Source organism: Sus scrofa, chromosome 2 (assembly GCF_054392235.1).
Source record: "Sus scrofa isolate SSC_HxYL_T2T_F1_AM1 chromosome 2, Sscrofa_HxYL_maternal_Yorkshire_Landrace_v2.0, whole genome shotgun sequence".
In the NCBI taxonomy this organism is placed as follows: domain Eukaryota; kingdom Metazoa; phylum Chordata; class Mammalia; order Artiodactyla; family Suidae; genus Sus; species Sus scrofa.
This window is the reverse complement of record NC_139384.1, coordinates 137,025,277-137,049,498: the sequence shown is the minus strand read 5'-3', so window position 1 is coordinate 137,049,498 and position 24,222 is coordinate 137,025,277. Positions and strand designations below refer to the sequence as shown.

At 43.7% G+C, this 24,222-nt stretch overlaps 1 protein-coding gene across 13 annotated transcripts in view; it reads right to left on the bottom strand.

Moving 5' to 3' along the window:
• Positions 1–12,327: 12,327 nt before the first annotated feature.
• Positions 12,328–24,222, bottom strand: part of SNX24 (sorting nexin 24) — a 157,727-nt gene continuing 145,832 nt past the window's right edge. For 5 of the 13 annotated variants that reach the window (XR_014838645.1, XM_005652943.4, XM_085014410.1 and 2 more), the window contains 4 exons: positions 22,058–22,152; positions 20,392–20,424; positions 19,781–19,845; positions 12,328–13,868 (listed from right to left, as the gene is read on the bottom strand). Coding sequence is in view for 6 of the 13 variants with exons in the window: in XM_005652943.4 (XP_005653000.1) it covers positions 13,801–13,868; positions 19,781–19,845; positions 20,392–20,424; positions 22,058–22,152 (261 nt within the window). In the remaining 7 variants the exon portion in view is untranslated. Of the gene's footprint in view, positions 13,869–17,790; positions 19,846–20,391; positions 20,425–22,057; positions 22,153–24,222 lie in introns of all 13 variants that reach the window. The other 8 variants (XR_014838643.1, XR_014838647.1, XR_014838642.1 and 5 more) reach the window with 4 other exon arrangements.

The following is a 24,222-nucleotide window of genomic DNA, read 5'->3' as shown; positions in this document are numbered from 1 at the left end:
AAGTGGTTCATTTTGGACATGCTGAAATTCTGAGACCACTAGGGCACAGGTAGCAAACTGTCAGGGTGTGTATTATACCACATGACCAATGAGCTAATGTCACCTCCGTGTTAAAAGCAGTTTATTCTGAGGGTCAGGCGGTCTACCAAAAACATGAGCAAACTGATGACTACGTATAAACTATTGCTTTATAAAAAGGCTATGCTCTCTGTAAAAGCTACTGAAATAAACAGCTCACTGTTCTGCCAATCATGCTGCTAAAACGGGACACATATGTAGCCAAGGGTGTGTGTGGAATCAGGGGAAATTACACTGGCTGCCACCACCACCATGCCCAAATTATTACAATTTAGTCTTGTATCTTAATAAACAATTCAAAACTTTGTGGTATCCTTTGCCGTAAGTTGTTTTATCTAAGTGCTATTTAGCAGTTTTCTGGATCGTCAAATAAGAATTTAATAAAATTTTTTCTTGCGTCAGATTAATTAGATTTCACTTTCAAAATTATGGACTACTCCATTTCTGATGAATTTTTAGGACTCAACAACCTCATTTTTTAGTTCAGCCATTTTGAGTTACATATGGACAAAAATATGGCAGGGATTTTATAGCAGGAAAAGGATTTGTTATTGTTTTTCAACATTCCTATAATTCAAATAGCTGAAGAAATATCTGATTCGGAAGGCTTAGAAATTCAAAGCCCCCTCAAAGCAGCTTTTTTTTTTTTTAATTAAGAAAGAGTAAAAACAGTATTTGTAATGGAAAATTTGGGTGCTGTTAAGTACATAACGGCTTTTACTTAAGTCGGCAATTCATCTTGTGGACCTGAGATTTTGGCTACGTTTAAGTGTTAGGTGTGATTATAGCTTCACATACTTGGAGATTTGCTGGTGTTACTGATATTCTAGAGTGATGGCAAAACAACTGGCACTGATGTAGGGTTAGAGTGACTGCTCTCAGGAGTCGCGTCTAGGGGGCAGAGAGGGAAAGGCCATCTGATGAATACTAAGAGTCAGAACAAAATGCATTACAGAATCCAAACATGGGATCTTAAGGCTCTCCCTATTTCCATCAGAATGCTCGGGCGTCACAAATTTAGAGGATCTGGAGAGGACACGACATGCCAATAGCCCCTCTAATAACTACTTCTGAACAGCTCACTGTTCTGCCAATCATGCTGCTAAAACGGGACACATATGTAGCCAAGGGTGTGTGTGGAATCAGGGGAAATTACACTGGCTGCCACCACCACCATGCCCAAATTATTACAATTTAGTCTTGTATCTTAATAAACAATTCAAAACTTCGTGGTAAGAGTCATGTAAGTTTCCATACCCATTCATTTTTCAGAAAGTAAAGGACTTTCTTCCTGAAGCATATTGGGCCTTTAAAGTGGTTTTGTTCTTGTTTTTGGTTTTGTTTTTTTTTTTTTTTTTTTTTTTTTCTTTTGGCTGTGCCCATGGTATGTGGACGATCCCAGGCCAGGGATTGAACTCACACCACAGCAGCGATCAGAGCCACTCTAGTGACAGCGTGGGATCCCTAACCTGCTTTGCCACAGGGGAACTCCTAAAGTGCTATTAAAACTATAGGAGTTCCTGTCGTGGCTCAGTGGTTAACGAATCCGACTAGGAACCATGAGGTTGTGGGTTTGATCCCTGCCCTTGCTCAGTGGGTTCAGGATCCGGCGTTGCCATGAGCTGTGGTGTAGGTTGCAGACGCGGCTCGGATCCCGCGTTGCTGTGGCTCTGGCGGAGGCCGGCGGCTACAGCTCCGATTGGACCCCTAGGCTGGGAACCTCCATATGCCGTGGGAGCGGCCCAAGAAATGGCAAGACAAAAAATAAAACAAACAAACAAAAAAACTATGTTCATCCCATTTAGAATGGATAAGCAATGAAGTCCTCCTGTGTAGCACAGAGAACTATATCCAATCTCTTGGGACAGGACATGATGGAAGATAGTATACTATGTGTAGTTAGGTATTAGGTCCCTCATGCTGTACAGCAGAAATTGGCACAGCGTTGTAAATCAGCTATACCCTAATTAAAAAGAAACAAAACAAAACAAAAATAAGGTCACCATCTTTTCTGGGTGGTAAATGTTATGTCCTGTCATTTGGAGAGATTATCTCAGTTTGAAAACTTGAAGCTGGGAGTTCCCATTGTGGTGCAGCAGAAACGAATCTGACTAGTATCCATGAGAATACAGGTTTCATCCCTGGCCTTGCTCCATAGGTTGGCGGTCTGGAGTTGCTGTAAGTTGTGGTGTAAGTCACAGACGCAGCTCAGATCCTGAATTGCTGTGGCTGCGGCTGTGGCCGGCGGCAGCAGCTCTGATTCCACCCCTAGCCTGGGAACCTCCATATGCCGCAGGTTATAAAAAAAAAAAAAAAAAAAAATTGAAGCTTTTTCTTCCAACCTGACACAGAAGACAGGCCTTCTTCCTGTACCTCTCCTGGACACCAGGACCCACACTGAGATGGAACGTCAGGAAGGGAGGAATAAGTGGTCGGCCTGGAATAGAGGCACAAAAACACATGGTTTGTCCCATGGTCCTAGACAGAGAGCTTTCTGGGAAGAGCTCGGCGCTTCTGAATTGCCTTGTACAAGCTGCCCTCTCTGCCAGCGAGCTTCCCTACCGTCCTGCTCCCCGCCAGCCTTCAGGACTTGGTATGTGGGCTCTCCCTCTGCGAGACGTCACTGGAAAATTCCTCCCTTCATCTTCTAAGTGCTTACTTCCTGGGGTGTCCTGTGCCCTCCAAGGACTGGAAGTTCCTTTCCATCAAGGATTAGCTCATGTTCATCTACTCCTAGACAGTGTTTCATGCATAAATGATGCTCAATAAGTATGTTCAGAATCGGTAACCAAAAAGAATATGCCTACAATTAGGCATCAGTGGTTAAACATGGGCATTCATCTTTTGACTGTATCTACTCCGTTTCAAAGACTGTTACTTTTTTTAAAAAATAAGCTTCTCCTCTTTTTTTTTTTTTTTTTGTCTTTTTTGCTCCCGTGGCATATGGAGGTTCCCAGGCTAGGGGTCTAATTGGGGCTGTAGCTGCCAGCCTATGCCAGAGCCACAGCACTGCCAGATCCGAGCCATGTCTGTGACCTACACCACAGCTCACAGCAACGCTGGATCCTTAACCCACTAAGCGAGGCCCAGGATCGAACCCACAACCTCACCGTTTCTACTCGGATTCGTTAACCCCTGAGCCACGACGGGAACTCCAGCTTTTCCTCTTTATTTTCTGAGTTGAGGTTAGAATGTCAAGATAGAAGTAAAACTGGCAAAAATCAGGTGGGCATCAAGCAGTAAGAGGAAAGACCCAGGGGGTGGTGAGCTTTCAGTGGCAGTGGCTGTGGCTATAGTGGGTGGGAGTTGGCTTTGGTGACATGCCCTTGGCATGAGCGTGCCAAGCTGCTGGCAGCATGGGAGGCCCATTCCTGAGGTGAACAGTGTTGATGAGAAACCACCCTCTCTCAAGTCAGAGGTACTGTGGTGTCCAGCTTGGACTGTTTCTTTCTTTTTTTTTTTTTTTTTTTTTTGGTCTTTTTAGGGCCGCACCTGAGGCATATGGAGGTTCCCAGGCTAGGAGTCGAATTGGAGTTGTAGTCGCCAGCCTACACCACAGCCGTAGCAATTCGGGATCTGAGTCATGTCTGCAACCTACACCACAGCCTACAGCAACACCAGACCTTTAACCCACTGAGAGAGACCAGGGACAGAACCTGCATCCTCATGGATACTAGTCAGATTTATTTCCACTGAGCCATGACGGGAACTCCCAGCTTGGATGTCTTGACGCTAGGATTCACCTTTGTTGGGTGATTCATGTGCGTCAATGAGAAAACTACACAACCACACCGCCCACCATGTGTAAACTCAGGCGGCAACACGATGCCCTTCGAGGTCAGTGTCACGAGTCTGCTCTCTGCGCTTGGCATTGTTCCTTGGCTACAGACCATATTTCTGATCTTCATCAACCAGGCACGAAGTTAGGGGTAGTCCAGCAGCATAAACTGACCATCACAGTGGGAAAAATCTAGCTTAGTTTCCTTCTGCTGATGGGTCAGTGTTACATCTAGTTTTGCTTTCATTCAGATGCAGACAGTAACTAGCAAGCAAGGAGACATGGTGTCTGACCTAGAGCCTCTGCCTGGGCCTGGATAAGGATTTATCTAGCAGCCCAGAGCTCCTGAGAGTAGGGGTCCTGTTTTAGTTCAAACCAATCCAACCAAATACCATAGAATGGGTGGCTTATAAACAACAAAATCTATTCCTTACCATTTTGGACTGGAATCCAAGGTTTGGGGTCTGGTGAATGCCTTCTTCCTGGTTCATGGACTGCTGTCCTTTGGCTGTGCCCTCACGTGGTGGAAGGGCCCAGAATTCTCTGCCCTTCTGAACTAATTGCCTTGTAATGGCCCACCTCCAAATACCATTACCCTGGGGATTAGGTTTCAACATAGAAATCTGGGGGAGATGATACAAACTTTGAGTCTATAGCAGGTCCCAACCTCCCATTCCCAGGTCCAATCAATGAATGGCACCACCATCCAACCAGTTATTCCAACCCCAACTTCTCTTCCACGTCTTTCTCCCTTCCCTTTTACCTTCCATATCCAAGCGCATCAGCAAGTTCATCGGTGGCTCTGCCATACAATGTCCATGTCTCCCCCTAAAACAGGTCACCTCTCACCCAGGTTTTTCCAGGGGCCCCTTATTAGTCTCTCTGCTTCAGATCTTGCACCTGTCCAGTCAGTCCTTTCTCCACAGGCAGGCAGAAAGAGCTTTGAAATAAATCAGATCGAGTGTGCTACATCACATGCCTTATCCTAAATTGCATATTGTTTGCTGACGCTTGTGAGCCATTTGGAGGACTTTTTAAAAAAAATTCATGCTTGAAAAAATGGCATGACTATAAAGAAAAATAAGTAAGTATAATAAACCAAAATAAATCATGAGTTGTCAACTATACCTCAATAAAGCTGAATAAAATAAAATAAAACAAAATAGGAATTCCCGTTGTGGCACAGCAAATCTGACTAGGAACCATGAGGTTGTGTGTTTGATCCCTGGCCTTGCCCAGTGGGTTAAGGATCCGGCACTGCCGTGAGCTGTGATGTAGGTCACAGACATGGCTTGGATCTGGCATTGCTGTGGCTGTGGTGTAGACCGGCAGCTACAGCTTCGAATGGACCCCTAGCCAGGGAACCTCCGTATGCCGTGGGTGTGGCCCTCCGAAGACAAAAAGACAAAAAATAAATTAAAAATAAATAAATAAATAATAAAAATAAAACAAAATAAAATAGACCTTATCTCTCCTGTGTAAAACCAGCTAGTGTTTGCCACTGTGTATAGGCTACAAGCCAAACTGTTGAGTGCCACAGCCAAGGAGGGCACCCTGGGATCCAGTCTCAGTTCTCCACTGTCCTCTAAACTTACCAGCTTTCCTTGAGGGTTTCACTGAAGCTCTCACCTTGTTTGGGGCTTTGGAACCTCTGATGTCTCTGCGACACCCTCTCCCTTTCCCCATTCTTGCCAGCTAATTCCTCCAACATCCCTTATGTCTCTGCTTCAATGTCACCACCTCAGAGAAGGTTCCTGACCTGCCCAAACCTAAATAAGGGAACTTCCCTGCACATTGATAAACCTTCTTTTTCCTTTATAGCATATAACATACTTTATAATGACACAGCTGGGGGGTATTTATCCATCTAACATCACATTGTTCTATAAGTTCCACGAAGTTTGGAACTCTGATTTACTCAGGTTCACATTTAAAGATGGCAGGGATTTAGAAAGACACTGTGATATCTTCTGTGATGGAAAAAAACTTACCATGATAATAAGACATAAAAGCTTATGTTAAAGAAGATAATTTCTAAGTATCCGCTATCTGTCATCTTTGCTACATTTAAAATACCTTATTGGTTTTGTTGAGTTACTGATGGGCCAGTGTCTTAAGCGTGTCACCAGCTTTTTTGTAGGAACCACCTGGCATTGTTTGATTTTGCATGTTTCCCCTAAAAGTACTGAGGTTTTTCTTTTTTTAATTAAAAAAAAGTTTCAACATTTAAAAACTGCAACATAAAAATAATTTGAGGAGTTCCTGCTATGGCACGGTGGGTTAAGAATTTGGTGGCAACAGCTCAGGTTGCTGCAAAGACATGGGTTTGATCCTGGGCCTGGTGCAGTGGGTTAAAGAATCTGGCATTGTTGTAGCTGGGGTGTAGGTCACAGCTGTGGCTTGCATTCACTCCCTGGCCTGGGAACTTCCAGGGGCCATGGATATGGCCATAAAAAAAAACCAAAATTTGAAATATCATGGAGTTGGAGCTCTCGAATGTTCATGTGCATTAGAACTACCTGGAAGGTTTGTTAGATTTCTGGGTCCCACTCGCTGAGTGTCTGACCGTTAAGTCTGGGGCAGGGCCTGAGAATGTGCACTTCTAACAGCTTTTTCGGTGATGCTCATGCTACTGGTTCAAGGTCCAAACTTTGTCAACCACTACCCTGAGATGTCACTAAACCATTGAATTAGGTTAGCAATTCACTTGTAAGGGACAGGCCTTTAGGAAATCATTCAAATGTATTTCCCCAAGCGTTTACCAGTCTATCAACTTGGTGAGCAAACTGTAGATAAACACCGTTTCAGAACAGTCAGGATGCAATGAATCCTTATGGGACTCTGGGAAGAGGTGAGCAAATCTGACTTCAAGGTCATTTATGACACATATATTTGTGAAGCCCTTGCTGAGAAGCCGGAGCCAGCTCTGAGCTGGGTGATGGGCAGGCAGGCTGTCTGCCAGGCCACCTACTCCTTCGACAGCCCTTTCGGGATCTGCTCCCCACCCCCTAACTGAAAAACGGGGTAAACAAGTCAGATGCTGCCCTTATCTTCATGGAGCTCAGGTTCTTTGCAGGGGGATAAACATATTAAACAAATAAGATATTACAACTGGTGATAACATCCATGAAGGAGGTAGCAATATGCTGTGTTGGAAGGATGGGGCGGGGTGAGAACTGGGGGGCTGCCTAAGATCAGATGACCGAGGAGGGGTTCTTCGGGGAGGGGACATCTCAGTTGAGACCTAAGAGGTGCGAATGAACCAGTTTTCTGAAGAGTGGCGAGAAGGGTGTTGCAGACAGAGACCAGCAGGTCCAAAGGGCTTGAGCGAGAACCAAGGTTGGCAAGTCCTGGGCAGTAATCGCCAGTGCGATGAGTACCGGGAAGAGGAGGGCGGGGGAGATGGAGAGGATGGCAGGAGTTTGGATTTTAATTGGCAATGGAAGCTGCAGAAGAATTTTGAGCAAGAGAGTGACCTGAATGGTGGACATGTGAAAAAGATGGCTCTGGCTCCTGTGTGGAGGGTGGACTAGAGCCAAAGCGGGAGCAGGGACACCTGTCAGAGGCTGCGGCTGACAGCACAGAGCGTGGTTTAATCAAGGAAGATGGGAAAGCGTTCTGATTTATAACAGAGGGTAGAAATATGAGCAACTGTCACAGCGTTAGCTCTTTCTGACTTGCGTATTCATGTGTGGTTCAAAAATGCACATAAATACAAACAGGTCTAATGGGAGGAGTGGATCAATCTGAATCTTGATAAAAGGCTCAAATCCTGATTCCCTTTATTAACTAGTGGTCTTGGTCAAGCTCTTTTGCCTCTCAAGCCTTCATTTTTCGCACAGTAAGAAGACAACAGACCTCAAGACCTCAGAATGATGATGTGGGATAATCTGTGGACAGAACTTAGTTCACATTAGTGTTTACTCATGTTGGTTTTGTTTTGCTTTTTTCTTTTTCTTTTTAGGGCTGCACCCACAGCATATGGAAGTTCCCAGGCCAGGAGTGGAATTGGAGCTACAGCTGCCCGCCTATACCACAGCCACAGCAACACCAGATCCGAGCTGAGTCTGTAACCTACACTACAGCTCACAGCAATGCCAGATCCCTAACCCATTGAGTGAGGCCAGGAATTGAACCCGCATCCTCATGGATACTAGTTGGATTCGTTCCCGTTGCACCACCATGAGTCTCCCTCATGTTAGTTACTTATTAATCTCTCTGATCTTCTGTTTCTTCTTCCATAATTTTTTTGGTAAGAGCTTTGTCAAGTTATAATGGGATGAAATGTGCAAGGCCTTAGGCTCACAACCTGTGGCACCCAGAGGCTTAAATATCTAAGTGAAGAGAGTAGCAAAGCTGAGATGCTGTTGATGGCATGATGGCTGCTGTCAGGGTAAAGACAGAAAATGCGCCACATCTTATAGGTCAGATTTACAGTTATACTCTGAGGATATAAAACAGAGTTTCTCTTTAGTCAATTACATGTATTCCAATGGCTTAACGTTTCAAAGTACCCTCCTCCCCCCTCACTCAAAAAGAAACACATCTTCACCCTCACCGAATCCAGACTGTCGCTCTGCATCTGCAAGGACGGAAAACATCCATGTTGCAGAATTTTCAGTTTTGAGTGTCGGCTCCTTCCCTGGGTTTCTGCTGCTGAGTTCAAAATCTATCGTGATCATCAAGGATGAAAACCAGAACAAAGCCAATAGGAAAATGACTGCTTTAAAGCTGAGTGGAGAAGTTCCCGTCATGGCGCAGTGGTTAACGAACCTGACTAGGAACCATGAGGTTGCAGGTTCGATCCCTGGATTGAACAGTGGGTTAAGGATCCGGCGTTGTCATGAGCTGTGGTGTAGGTTGCAGACGTGGCTTGGATCCCGTGTTGCTGTGGCTCTGGCGTAGGGTGGTGGCTGCAGCTCCAATTTGACCCCTAGCCTGGGAACCTCCATATGCTGCAGGAGCGGCCCTAGAAAAGGCAAAAAGACCAAAAAAATAAAATAAAATAAGGCTGAGTAGAGACACTGGAGAAGATGGCCTTAATCACTCAACTCTACTTCCAGGGGAAAGACACTCTCTAGTAAATGGCCCAAAATTCCAGAAAACAAGGATTCTGTCCGTTAACTCATCCCTTAATCCAGTGAGAAGACTCACACGCATGCCACTTCATTTATTCACTGGATGAATACATGAATATATATTCATAAAGGGTGTCGATTTAGACCACTATTCAAACTTGTCTGTCATCCTTCTTCAAAAGATGCTTCTTCAAAGAGTCCTATTACAGACTCTGCACCCCACCTCCCAATTCATATGATGAAACTCTCTTATGTGATGGTGTTTGGAGGTGGGGGCTTTGGGAGATGATCAGGGATTACTGCCTTTAGGAAAGAGAGACCCCCTGGAGACCCCTGCTCCCTTTTCCACCCTGTGAGGACACAGTGAAAAGGGCCCTTTACCAGACACCAAATGTGCCAGTGCCCTGATCTTGCACTTACCAGACTCCAGAACTGTGAGAAATAAACATTTGCTGTTTATAAGCCCCCTGGTCTATGGTATTTCTGTGATAGCGGCCAGAATGGACTAGGACAAGTCCTTCCTCCCTGTGACCACATGCAGTCCTGAGAGTTAAACCGCTCTTCTTTCCATCGTAGATTCTGCAGAAGGTAGGAAAGTCAGTCATCACCAAAGAGGAGTTCATAAACCATCTCACATTTTCACATCCCTCAAACAGTGATTCCTAACCTAAGTGTGCATCCAAATCAACTGGACAGTTTTTCTAAGTACCCAAGGATAGGCCCTGACCCAGACGTACTGATGCAGAGTTTGAAGTGATTCTGATGCACGTGTCAGGTTGAGAACTATTGTTTCAGAATCTCAGAGTTTGCCAGGGATGGAATAGTACTGGTATGTGTGCCCAATCTCCTCCTGCACCCTTGACAATGATCACAAATTGGTTGCAAAACTCTAAACTCACTGAGTCCATATACACTCAAAATCCTTTAAAAAAAATCTTAAAAAAAATTGGGGTAAAATATACATCACATTAACTGTATCATTTTAATTTTTTTTACATGTATCATCCAGGAGCATTAAATACACTCACGCTGTTGTACAACCACCACCACCATCCATCTTCAGAACTTTCTCATCTTCCCCAGCTGAAGCCCATTAAACATGAATTGCTCTGTTTCTCCACCTTCCACCTCCCCCAGCTCCTGGCAACCACTACTCTAGTCTCTGTTCCTGTGAGTCTATGTTAGGTACCTCAAAAAAGCAGAATTATACAGTAGTTGTCCTTTTGTGACTGGCTTATTTCACTTAGCAGAATGTCTTCAAGATTTATCCCTGGTGTAGCAGGTGCCAGAATTTCCTTCTTTTTAAGGGGCTGAATAATCCGCTGTATGTATAGACCACATTTGATCGCTTCATCCATCAATGGACACTTGACCTGCTTCCACATTCTGGTTATTGTGAATAATGCTGTCATGACCTTGGGTGGAGAAGTAACTGTTTTCAGTCCACCCTTTCACTTCTTTTGGGTATACATCCACAAGTGGAATTGCTAGATCATATGGTAATTTTATGTTTGGTAAGAACTGCCATCCCATTTTCCACAGAGGCAGTACCATTTCACACTCCCTACGAGCAAAGGATAAGGGTTTCAAGGTCTCCATATACCCACCAGTACTTGTTCTTTTCTGCCTTTTTTTTTTTTTTTTTTTTTTTTTTTTGGATAGAATCCACTTTAATGGGTGTTTCAGAATCCTAACCAGAGAACTTTAGGCAGCCATTATCAACTGATTGATGTTGACATGAAAGCCATTTGTTGTTCCTCAACTGTGATCATGAGATTTCTATACTTTTCGGAGTTTCCTTCAAGGCTCAGCCGTTAACAAACCCAACTAGGATCCACGAGGATGCAGGTTCGATCCCTGGCCTCGATCAGTGGATTAGGGATCCGGCGTTGCTGTGAGCTGTGGTATAGGTCACAGACTCAGCTTGGATCCCACGTGGCTGTGGCTGTGGCTGGCAGCTGTAGTGCCAATTCAACCCTGGACTAGGAATTTCCACATGCCATGGGTGAGGCCCTAAAAAAAAAAAGTAAAATGGGATTTGGAGCCAGGAGAAAGGACATCATAGCTGCCATGGCCAGGTGATGGAGATGAGGCCTGAGAAAGGTTTTGCATAAAATAGAAACTGGGGGACATTCCAAGATAAGGCCAAGGCAGACCATCAAATCCAAGAATTGGGGGCCAAGGGAGTGTGAAGGCTGTCCCCATATCCTGGCTTAAGTGGTACGAGGATTTCTTTATTCTGTTTTCTTCCCTCTACTCATGGAATAGAGGTACACTAAATGTACATTTGCTTGCATGGAGATGAAACATCTCAGGAAGTGTACACGTAAACTAGGCAGAGCGATCCTCTCTGGGAGGGGAGCTAGGACATTAGAGACAGGATGGAAGAAAATTTTTCTTTCTATATATCCTTTTGTATGTTTTTATTAAATTTCTGACTATGGAAATACATCCCATCATCTTTCCAATGTGCATTTCTAAGCTGCTGAGACCAGAAAGTTCCAACTCCTTCCCAGACTCCCGGGAAGCTGGCGATCAAAGGTAACGTTTTGCCAACCACATGTTCTTTCACAAGATGCAGAGTAGAAGATGGAAATGAGCGAATGTCATCTTCCTGCTGCTTTGGGCTGGAGTTTCTGACAAGCAAGGTCATGGGTGTTGAGAGGCAACTGCAGTGTAGGTGGTAACAGCTCACACTGTTCCAGTGCCCAGTCACCAGCTTCCTGGATGCTGCCATGAGGCAGTTCTGGTGGTTAAGAGTCACTTCCTGCTCCTGCTTGCTGATCCCTGGATCAAAGCTCTGTTGCTGTTTTTGACCTCAATACCTTCAGTAGCAGCCTTCTGGCTCCCTGAATTCCTGCTTAAGGCAGAGGTTGCAGGTCCCCTGACAGGTGGGTACTGGAAATTGCTAGAGGATTCTGGAAGTCGTGCCTAAAAACCTCAAGTTCATTCCCTTCGTCCTTCCAGAAGAACCACTGTTCTTACGATTCGGTAAGCACTGTTTCTTATTATTCTATTCTGCTTAAAATATCTCCTGTGGTTTCTATTTTCTACAATGGAATTGAAATGAAATATAAGGTGACGTATTAAAAATTTAAATAAGAATTTAAAATGCAAGTCACTAAAAATTTAATTCTCAAAAAAGATCTCTTGAGTTGTATGCCACCAAAGATGTTTGTTCTTGATTATTTTTTTAAATCCTATCTTGATAAATCATCAACTACCTCATGAGTACCTGCTGGCTTAATGGATTAGGTAATTTAACACTTATTTTGTCAGATTAGAAATAGGGTATATATGAATACTGGAGAAGGTTTTGTGTGTATGTGTGTGTGTGTAAAGACACAAGATACAATTTGTGTTTCCAATAAAATTCTAGCAGCAGAAGACGCATTCCAGTACGTTTTTCATTTTATTTAACTCAAAACAGCTAATAACAAAAACATTTTTAAAATATCTCCAATACTTGACTATTCAGTCATTTCTGATTGATGTCACTTGATTATTTAGTTCTTGCTTGTTTCTAGCATGTAGTAACACATCTATTCACAAATATCTAAGAGTTTGCAGCAAGCTTTAAACCTGTTTATTTAGATCCTAATCAAAAACCATGATTTAGTTATTAGTTTTGAATCTAAATATTTTTCTCCCACACAGAAGCTTATTAAGCTAATGACCATAAATAGGCTAGCTGTTAATTCATTTTCAAGGAAATGCCCAAATACAGCACATACATATAGGCTGCATATATGTTTTTATCTTTTACCACTCAAAATATGAATGCCTCTAAGACGTACAGTGGGGTTACATCATAAACACATTTAATTTACATTATTTCAATATATGAGGTCAGTGAAAAGGAGATGATAAGGAGTAAGGAAAATAACAATTAACCTGGCAATAAAACCACCTATTGAAGGACCAGATGCCCTCGAGTAAGCTGAGATGGGTGTTGTCAGTCTGGGGCTCCTTCAGTCACTGTCAGTTCACATTCGTCTCTTAGAGGGCATCTGGCAGGTTACGTCTAATTCTAGTGTTTAAAGCTATGTTTTTAATACAAAACAGCCCCTAAACAAATACCATCACCTTCAAAACTGGTTTTAACTGAATCAAGAGTTGTATCTCTTCAAACACTTGAGGAAAAAACTGGCTGTGATGGATATTCCCAATATGGCGCCATCCTAAAGGGCTTTCAAGGACCATCTGGATACCCCATTTTATCTTATGTGCTGACGTTAGAAGCTAACCCCCCACCTCCCCAGAGGTGTCACAACTTCACTGTAATGCAAATTAAAATGCCATGATTTTTAAAATGCCCTACTATTGTCAGTATAATTTCAGCTCCAGTTTAGTTCCCTGTTCACATTTAGTACAGTGTTTCTGTGATGCTCTCTTGGTGCCAGCACTTCAGAATGTATCTATCACTGGCTGAGAAAAATCTCCTGATGAAAAGATTAGTGTGTCATACAATCAGAACGAGAAAGCCACCAAAGTTGATCAGTCTCCTGCTGATTCAGGATAAGGTTTTCAATTAGCAAACGGTGTGCCCGAAGCTGAGAGTAACGGTTCTGCTCCACTCGGAGTTCCCAGCGATCGCCTTTAGCCTTTTTTTCCTGCGTTTCTAAATTGGCAGCCACGTTCTACTTCTTAAACACTTGACCTTAACCTCAGCAACCCCTGGTTCAGTTCTATTTTTAAAAGCACCATTCTAATGGAAATGTCCCTGCCCTGAATTAAGCTGGGTCTGTGAATTTTACCACTAGTGAGAGCTGTTATGTCATTGAGTTTAGGTTAATTTGGTAGGTATCGATTTCCTTGACTATGACTTCGAAACTTGCTTCAGCTTCCTTTAGCTGTGGAGGATTTCTACCTGGGCTGGAGGTGAGGGTAAAATATCCCATGGAGAACGCCTTCAATAACCACATTCGGAAAATCTGAAAAACAAAAGGAACACTGTTTTTCTTATGTGCACAATAAATACCCATGCATTTTACAGAAGGTAACAGGGTAAGGCCTGGGCAGAACTTAGAAATCTGCATCACTGTGCAGTTTGCCCTGGTTTCGGATGTGCCATCCGTCATGCTGCTCGGCCTCCAGCCACTTTAGCGTACCAGCAGGCGCTGCAGGAATGCGCGGCCAGATTTGTAGCTTATTGATTTAAGGGATGTTCTAATGGTTAATGCTGCTGGGCCCCAGCTCTTTATCTGAATGTTTTCTCACAAGGAAGATGGATTACACTGGCAATTCAATTTCTAACAAAATCTCAATATACTTGAAGGAATTCCAAGATTTCTACTGGGAATACTTTGCTGCAGTTTTTCCATTGTGGTTTACAGCGGGCGTTTAGTCCAAGTTGTCTTGAGTATGCCTGTTCTATTACAGGAGCTTCGAGAGTGCAGGAAGATGGGGGCCTGTCGTCTTCACGTAAAAGGGCAAATCTCTGACAAAAGCCACCCTGTCAAACTTGAAAAATCAGCTCCATTTTTACAGGCGATGCATAGGAAATTCAGAGGTGTATATGTGATGTTGTACCACATTTTAGTAATCAGAGCAGGTAAAATATGAACAGCTAACTTGAACAGGGGAACCAACCAATCGCATGGTTCAGAAGTTTCATTTCTAAAGTTCAGTCTGCACCTAACTCCATCTAGGATGTAAGTAAATACGCTTATTGTATAAAAAATTAAATGCTCCAATACTTTGAGACACAAATTAATGTTTTGTTTGCTTGTTTGTTTTGCTTTTAAGCCTGCACCCAAGGCATATGCAAGTTCCCAGCGTAGGGGTCAAATCGGAACTATAGCTGTGGGCCTACACCACAGCCACAGCAACGCTAGATCTGAGCTACATCTGCAGCCTACACCACAGTTCATGGCAACGCCGGATCCCCTACCCATTGAGCGAGGCCAGGAATCAAACCTGCATCCTCGTGGATACTAGTCAGATTCATTTCCACTGTGCCACAATGGGAACTCCTGTATTCATTTATTAATTCAACCTCTAAAGAGTACCTAGCACAGAAAACCCCGTATTAGGGGTCTGGACCTCATCAGGAAGGACAAAAGGCCCTAGAAGGAGGGGATTCGGGGGGAGGGAGCTGGCCAAGTAGAAAGCTTGTGGCAGGATACAGCCTGGAGGGTTCAAAGACCTGAATGGAGGCTAGTGTAGCAATTAGAGTGGCCATGAAGGCAGGGGAGCAATTCAAGCCTGTTAAGAATGGACAGGGATTCTGGCTTTATCTGAAAAGCAGTGAGAAGCTATTGAACGATCTTAAGCAGAGTGAGACAGAAATGAATTGTTTTGAAAAGATGACTGTGGTTGCCATTTAGAGAGCAGACTGGAGCCAAGTTCAAGGTGGTGATGGGTTTGATGGGAGTAATGAAGGGCTTCATAATAGTACCTACCTAATAGATAAAAACTCATGAATAAAACCAAGTGCTCGGACCGAGCTTGTTAAGCACCAATTATTATTATGTACCAAGTACACCTTAATTACGGGGAACACAAGTAAGTGTTTTAACAGTGCCTGCCCATACATGAAACTTACATGCTTGTCAGGGAGATGAAGTAAATACACACACAAAAAATATGTTTTAAAAATATGTCCAATACACAACTACTCATATTACTTCTGGTTGATGACACTTGAATTCTTAATGTTTGCTTTTGCCTGACATGAAATAACATCATTTTCATAAAATGTACTTCAAAAGTTTGCAATATGACTTACTCCTACGTACTGAGGTCCCAGTCAAAACCAATGATTTAGCTAAGTTAATTTTAATTCCAGAAGTATTTCTCCCACACAGACGTGTACTGATACCAATGGCCGTGAATAAAGCTGTTGATTCATTTTCAATACAAGGCTCAAATGAGACCTATTATGTGCATTAGCATATATGCATTTATTCTTTACCACTGAAAATAAAGAACTCGATTTGAAGGTTAGCCAAGTTACATACTAACATTTTGGTTCAAATAAGTAGGTTTGGCAAAAAAAAAGACAACAAAGAAAATAAATACTTTGGGTAAGTCTATACAGTCTCATAGGTCAAATAGGAGTTTAAAGGCAAGGAAAAAAATAAAGCAGGGCCAGAGAGTGATAGGGGATAGGAAGGTGAGAAAGGACTTCTGTGCGAGGGTGTCCTCTGAGTAAAGTGGGATCTCGGCTACCCTACCGTGTGGGTGCCTGGATGAAAGGCATTCCTGGTAGAGGGAACAGCGCATGCCCAGGCCCTGTAGTTACCACACAGCAAGTACCGCATGCTCAAGATGCTGGAGGTTTAGTGTCACAGGGGTTGGGGAGGAAGAAGGGGGTCGGGGGTGGGGGGGAAAGAAGGGGGTAGGGGAGGGAGAAGGGGTGGGGCGGGGAGAAGGAAGGAGCAGGGAACAAAATCTGAGATCATTGATACACAGGAGGCAAACAGGGCATGCTGATAAAAGTGGAAGGAACAGAGATATTCTATAACGAGGTCCACCAACCAGTAACTGATGATGAGGTAAGCAGAGGTCTTTTTTTTTTTTCCCCCTCATCTGTTCCACTTCACACTAAATTGTATTTTGGCTTCATTATATGTATAATTCAATACAAGGTCTATTGATGTTTGAATTTTTCAGAAAACTGCCCTCACCTTCGCGTTCCATTGAGAGCTGACAAGAAGGAATGGTATTTAGGATGGGTTTTGTTGTTCTTTTGGTCGGTTTTCATGTATTTTTATCAACCTTTACTGTGAAGCTTAAAATAAAAAGGGAATGAATGGAATTCTCATCGCAGCTCAACAGTTAATGAATCTGACTAGCATCCATGAGGAAGCAGGTTGGATCCCAGGCCTTGCTCAGTGGGTTAAGGATCCGGTGTTGTTGTGAGCCATGGTATAGGTTACAGACGCAGCTCAGATCCCGCGTTGCTGTGGCTGTGGTGTAGGCCAGCGGCTACAGCTCCAACTTGACCCCTAGCCTGGGAACCTCCATATGGCACAGGTGCGGCCCTAAAGAGCCAAAAAAAAAAAAAGTGAATGGGATGGATGGGTTCTTGGAGGCTACTGGCGAGGAGAGTCAGCAAAGTCTCTCTGAAGCTGCACCTGAAAGATGAGAGGGCCAGGGCTGTGTGAGGATGAGAGGAGGGTTCAAGCAGGAAGGAACAGGAAGGCCCAGAGGGGAACAGCTCAGCAGGTCTGAGGCTCAGGAACAACTGCAGTGGGCCTGGAGCAGAGCGTATGAGGGCGTCCTGGCCGCAACGTGAGCCAGGGCCACCCACAAAGGGCCTTGTCAGCCAGGGCGAGAGGCTGGGGCTCGCAGAGAGGGTTAGGATGGAAAAATGACATTGTGACTCAGCTCTATACATGAGGTCATCAAGGCCACAGCAAGGAGGAGACTGCTCCAAAGACCGTAAACTGAGAAGAGCAGAGGGCCTGGGACAGCCTTCAGGGGAGCTGCCAGAGCCTGGAAGAGAAGCAGAAAGGTGGGAAAGCTGAGAGAAGACAGTGTTTGAAGGAGGCAAAAGTGGTCACCAGCGGCCAAAGTTAACGAGAGGTCAAGTAAGAGGGGGCCTGATAAATGGCCACGGAGTTTAGCCACATTGCTGTGGCTGGGGACCTGGGTGAGAGTTGTTTTGAAAGTCCCCCCAAAAATCAAAACAAGGGCTAAAATGATATGCCCTGAGGATAATGTTATTTTTAGCATTTTATAAGAGGTCAGGGTTTAACTGCTCCAGGTTAAAGACAGACATGCCTCTGATGTTGTGGGTGTCAGTTTATCTGTGAAGATACTTCCATGGTCACTACCCTCTGGAATAGGAACCTCAACATCTTGCTAAGAAGCCTTAAAACACACACATGAGATGCAAGTAAAATGTACCTTTAAATTAAATGCCAGAGAGCTGCAAGAACATATCACTAGGAGAACACCTCTAAGACAACAGGAAGCTGATTTAAGATACTGGGCCGGCCAGAGTTCCATAAAAGTAGATCCAGTGACTGGCTCTCTCCTACTGGGCTCCATCCTGTCCATCAAATCCATGATTTTCCTTTACTCTCAAGCAGGAGTTTCCTTTCTGTGCAAATTACCATTGGGCCATACGTCTTACTCTCTCCACCTCCCGACGTTTCCTCCTGATCCTCTTTCCCAGAAAGTTCCTCTCTTTCTTCACGGTCAAGCCAAGTGCATCGCACAGGCTGCTTAATCAGCCAGATGATTCCGATATAAGGATCATCGAAGAGCCTCCCGCTTCTAGAACGCATGCTGGCGACTCCAATCCATGGTGATCATTCCGCTCTCTACACGTTTACAGGAATTTCAGTCAAATGCGTGACATATCTGAGCGGAAACAACACCTGGAAAAAGTACTTGGGGAACTGTTTTTGGAAGCTCTTGAGAATACTTTAAAAAGCACTGCCATTTAACCTAGACCAGATTACATGACGAGTATTTGTTAAATGTAATTTTAACATAGTATCAACTAATATACCAGGTGTGTTTGCTACACATGGGAAGCAAACGCTAAGGAAAGGTAATTATGACTCACTGAAAGGATTTTGCAGGGAAAGTACTCTGGCACCATACTTGTGTATAGCGCAGGCAGCTTCCTCTGCTGGGACAGTCCCTCTGCAGAGCGAGGCTGTGTCCCAGCCGGCCTTCTGTACACTGACAGCTAAGTGGGTGTTCTGAACACCAGCGGCCCTGCCCCAGAGAACAGACCCCTCTCTCTGCTGGCAATGAGGTTTTATTGTCAGAATGTAGGAAGGGTGTCAGTAGCTAATTCACCTATTGCTGTTCAGTGGCTATGCTATTTAGTTACTCTCAGGAACAAAGGCGAACATTCACGGAAGGCCAAGGGCACAGAAGGGGAGATTAGGCAAAAACGGATCCACCCACCAGACATGTGACACTGGGCAAGTCAGGGACCTCCCTGAGCCCCGATTTTCTCAGGAGTGAATGACGATATCCGCCTTGCCTATTTCATAAGATCATTAAGGAAATTAAATGAGATAATGTCTGAGAATGTACTCACGAAGGGCTGCACATGGAACATTTTGAGATTTATTCAGAGAGGGACTCTGAATAATTTAAATTTCTTGGCACAAAGAAAAGACTTAGACTAAAACACGGAATTACATTTATACTTAAACTAATCCATTGTACTTAATTATACAACTCTTAAAAATGTATATTCGACCATCAAAGATGCTATCATCTAAATGGAGATACACATGCAATGTACGTATGCAACTTTGGGGAAAAGCATTTTGAAAAAGGACCAAAATCTTGGATTCAAAACCCTAGCATCGGCATTTCCGTCATGGCTCAGTGGACATGAATCTGACTAGTATCTATGAGGATGCAGGTTCGATCCCTGGCCTCATTCAGGGGGTTAAGGATCTGGTGTTCCCATGAGCTGTGGTGTAGGCTGCAGATGTGGCTCAGATCAGAAGTTGCTGTGGCTGTGGTGTGTAGGCTGGCGGCTATGGCTCCAATTCGACCCCTAGCCTGGGAACCTCCACATGCTGTGGGTGCGGCCCTAAAAAGACAAAAAAAGCACCCAAACCCTAGCATCTGGGTAAAAACCAGCAGAGGCCAAAATAATCCTACCCCCCAAATTAAGGACAATAAATAGCTTTCCCCCTTATTTAAAAGAGCCTGGTAAGAGAGAAAGAAAAATTACATTTCCTCCTGAAAGACCTGCCCCAATTAAAATTCTGAATGTCTCTTACACCAAGAGCACTGGTTTATTGGCAGATTATTAAGCCCTGGACCAATGTCACTCTGTTGGACCTGTATTAAAAACGCGGTTTCTGTGGTGCAGGGTCAGATCAGTAAAGAGCTGTTAGCAGATGACAGGTTTGATTACCGCTGGCTGCAGGCAAGACGTATGGATCCCTGAGGAAAAGCAGCACCGGCTGGTGGGACAGTTTGCTGGAAAGGTCAAGAACAGGCATGTCAGCATCAGGGGACGATGGTAAACAGAAAACACTACAAACTAGCTTTGAGGGGATCAAACTGCTGTGCGGGGACATCTCAAGGTTTCTGCGTCTAATGGTGTGGGGGAATATTCGTGAGCAGAGGTGGAGGCGCAAGCCAGCAGTGTGCTCATCTTCCAAGCATGTCTTTGTGGGAGTTGAAGCAGATATACAATCTACCATAAATCACTGCTGAAAATTGTTTTTTTTTTTTTTTTAATTCCATACTGATGAAATTGACTGATGCAAGAATATTCTTATTGCTTGTATGAAACCATGTAGGGCTTTATTCCTTCTCCCATAAACAGAACCGGTTACTTGTGCACCTTCCCATAAAATAGTTATAATCTTAAAATCAATTTACTAACAAAGGTCTTCAAGAAAATCGTCACTTGAAACACTTAGACGATGATAACTGAACATTTAGGACAATAGGACTGAACAAAACCGCAGTCCTATTCTTGGCTGGTGTAACTTCTGTTTGACTGGTATTTAGTCTTACCTTGACTCTTCAGATTCTGTCTCATCAAAAGACCTAAATTGTTTTGTTTTTATTTAAAAAAAAGAAAAGAAAAAGACCATATAAGTTGGGTGAGGGTTTATGCCAAAAAAGGGAGAAATAGCCAGTATTATTAGAGTTCTGAATTGGGACACATTTTGAAAAGAGACTTAGGTATTTTCAGAGTCATGACATGGCTGATGCCTCATTCTAAGGAATCTTAAAGCTGCAATATTCTTGAATTTCAGTTTTCCTGGGGGGGCCATTGAAAAATCCTATGGTTTTGCTTCTGGATTTATATGAGGGAGAAAAGACTTGACTCGCTTCATTCTCACTATCTCTTTTTTTGGGGGGGAGGTAGGGAATGCATGTGCATATGGAAATTCCCAGGTTGGGGTTCGAATCTGAGCTGCAGTCGTGGGCCTACGCCACAGCCACAGCAATGTGGGATCCAAGCTGCATCTGTGACCTACACCACGGCTCATGGCAATGTCAGATACTGAACCCACTGGAGTGAGGCCACGGATCAAACCTGAATCCTCGTGGTTACTAGTCAGGTTCGTTACCACTGAGCTACAACAGGAACCCCGTCACTATCTCTTTTTAAAAACACACATCCACACATGAAGCCCAATCTCCCAGCAAATGCTCGAGAGTTGGAACAGGATGACTATGCATATGATCTGGTGAGGAGGTGTGTATTTCCTGTTCCAGGGCGAGTGGAAAATGGCCCTGAGTAAATGCCACCAGTGGGGGAGACGTGACAGGCAGTGGCAGCCTCTCATCCAGCAAATGACTGGGGTTTCACATGACTTTGGGTGAGAACAGTTTGAACATCTTGTAGTTAGTATCCTCAGGCAAGCCTGGAGACAGCAAGAAAATGCCTAAAACCCTCTCCACAGCTTGGCCCTGCAGAGGGCTTGGGATGACATGGTTCTCTGGGAATAGATTTAACACATCAGGCATGTTGCTTGACTGCCTCTGGAGGTCCGCTCAACACAGTCGGGGGCCAAGCTGGGCAAGAGGCTTAGTTTCAGAGCTAATTCTTCAGAAAAACTTTCCCCAATTGCTGATGATATCAGATGCCTGGTTCCTTGCTAGACAGGGACTATAGGATCTGCAGTCCCGCAGTTGGAAGTTTCTGAGGCAGGATGCTGGGGTAAGAGCGCTTACGCTGAAGGCCTGGGCTCTGCCAGCTACAAGGAAGAGGTCTTGGGAAGGCCTTTCATTCTTCTATCTCAGTTTGCTCAACGCTAAAATGAAGGGCATTGGGTAAAATCATCTCTAAGATCATTTGCAGCTTTAAAATTACATGAATAAACATGTCGAGGGGATAAAGACTTTGCTCGAGCATCCATAAATAAACCTATTAGTCCCTAAATAGGCTATCTGGATTCATAACTCCCATCATGTAACATCATTCCCTATAATAGCATCATTTAAAAAGTCAGTTCTTCAAGTCTAAACCTGGACCACAATATGGGGCCAAGGACTGAGGAGAAATTCCCGTGACTACAGGCAGGGGGCGAGCTAGTGCTGTCCCAAGCCTTGAAAAGAATGGGTGTGGCCAGGCTGGCCCTGCTGGCACCACCTGCATTATTGGTGAGGCCCAAAGGTGACTGCAAAGTTATTTAAGATACATGCCCAAGAGGCAAAGAAAAACTCTTACCCACAACTCTCTGCCTTTGGTAGAGAGGGCAAATGTCGCACGTTTAGGAAATCAAGAAACAGTTTGGGGAGTTCTTCATTTTCTAGAATGACAGCCTGTGAAAGTAGAAAACAATTAGAAAGTGAAGTTTGCGTGGCAATCAATCACATAAACTATTTCAAAAAGTCATAATCATCCATCAAAATTCTCACAGCGTTATTACTCAGAAGCAAAATGAGAGTGGTGGTCCCCACCTCACCCACCAAGAATTCAGGCCAACACATAAGTCATTGTGAGTCAGCAAACACTCCATTTTATACATGCTTTCACTCAATCAGTATTTATGGAGCATTTACTATACTTCAGATGCTGTCGAGGGGGCAAGACAGCCAGGCACCAGGCAGATACAGTTCCTGCCTTCATGGAGGTTCTAATCCACCCAAAGTGAGTATTTTAGACTTTTTTTTTTTTTTTTTTTTGCTATGTCCTGCCTGAGGCATGTGGAAGTTCCTGAGCCAGGAATCACTAGCACCACAGCAGCGACAATGCACTAGATCACTGACACAGTGCACCCCAGAGGAACTCCCAGAGTGAGTATTTCAAAAAGCTGGGAACGTCAACAATACTACTAAGATAGTTACATCATTTTCCTTATTGACTGATAAAGTGGTTGCTTGTGTGTGTGTGTGTGTGTGTGTGTGTGTGTGTGTGTGTGTGTGTCTACAAGAGACGGCTAGTTTACTGTTGAAGAAATGCTGTACATGGGCTTTTTTAACTGGAAGATTTAGTCAAGATCCTTCAGCTCTCACCTGTTTCAGCAATAGGATCAACTGACATTTATTGCTATTTGGACAGCTCCACTTAAAGGGTCAGTAACAACTTTACCACTAAGTGTAAATCAGTGCATATACTGAAAAAAAATCTATAGAGTTCTTTCCATTTAGGCAGCTCCGCTAAATAGCTGCATAATGGCATAACCATGTCAGTTCTCATCTCAGATATCCAAATTATGCAATTTCAAAGAGAAATCTAAAAAAGAACTCTGAGAGGGCATTTTTATATATATTTATTTTTGAAAGATTGCACATTTGCTCTTCCCTTTCTTTTTGACAAAGACCAAGGAAAAAACATCAGACATTGTGCAATAATTTCTGAAATTAATACAACTATTCTTGTGTCATTTTTATGATCTAGCACGGCCTCTGGCTCCCTTAATAAGCACACATTGTTTAAAAAACAATGAGAATCGATGGGAAATGTCATTCATACAGCTGATCAGGAATAGCTATACAAGGTGATGCGAAACGTACAAAACAAATGACAAAAGAAAGGTTACATTGTGTGAATCTTGTATACACCTAATTCTATATAATGGATTGTTTTTAGCCGTAATTTATATCCTGAGCTGCCCGATTTCTCCTGGGGTTTGGAATTCTGTTACCCAGTTCAGGATGTATAAATGGAATGAGCTACTACAGAGCTCACCAGTCCCAGCAGGCTGATCGCTGTATCACACAAGTACTCAACCTTCCTGCCCTGGAGAGGGGTCATCTGGCGAGCTACCCTTGTCTAGAGCTCTTCCTATTCTTTACACAGCCCACTGAACCCACTGAAGCTTAAGCAATTAAAAAGAGAGGATAATAAAGGTATGTCGGGTAAGGCTTTATTCACTAAACAAATATTTACTGAGCACCTATTATATTTGGCCTTGGGAATATGGCAGTGAATAAGAGGGTCCAGAAAAGTGTGGGCTGGTGGAAAAACTTAGTGCTAAACAAGAACACACACACATACACACACAACTTACACTTGCCTTAGACTACGGTGATAGAGAACTGAAAAACTCCATCCTCTCTAAATGCTCTCCTATCCGTCCATTTACCCACCCATCCATCTAAAATGTTAGCCTTTTCTTGATTATAAAGTAGAAAAATGAAAAATTCAGCAGAGAGAAAAAAAACCCGCCTCTCTCCAGAGGTATGCATCCATTACTATTTCAGTTCATTTCCTTCAATTCATCTGACTTTCATCTAAATCTTTATCTGAGGACATTCTGGGGGTGCCCAGAGGTCATTATTTCGGTGCCCAGAACTCAAAGGTTCTAGGAATCATGATAAGCATGAAATCCCAAGGAATTTTTGCTATGAGTTACCATGATTTTAGATATTTGTTTAAGATGTGAATAA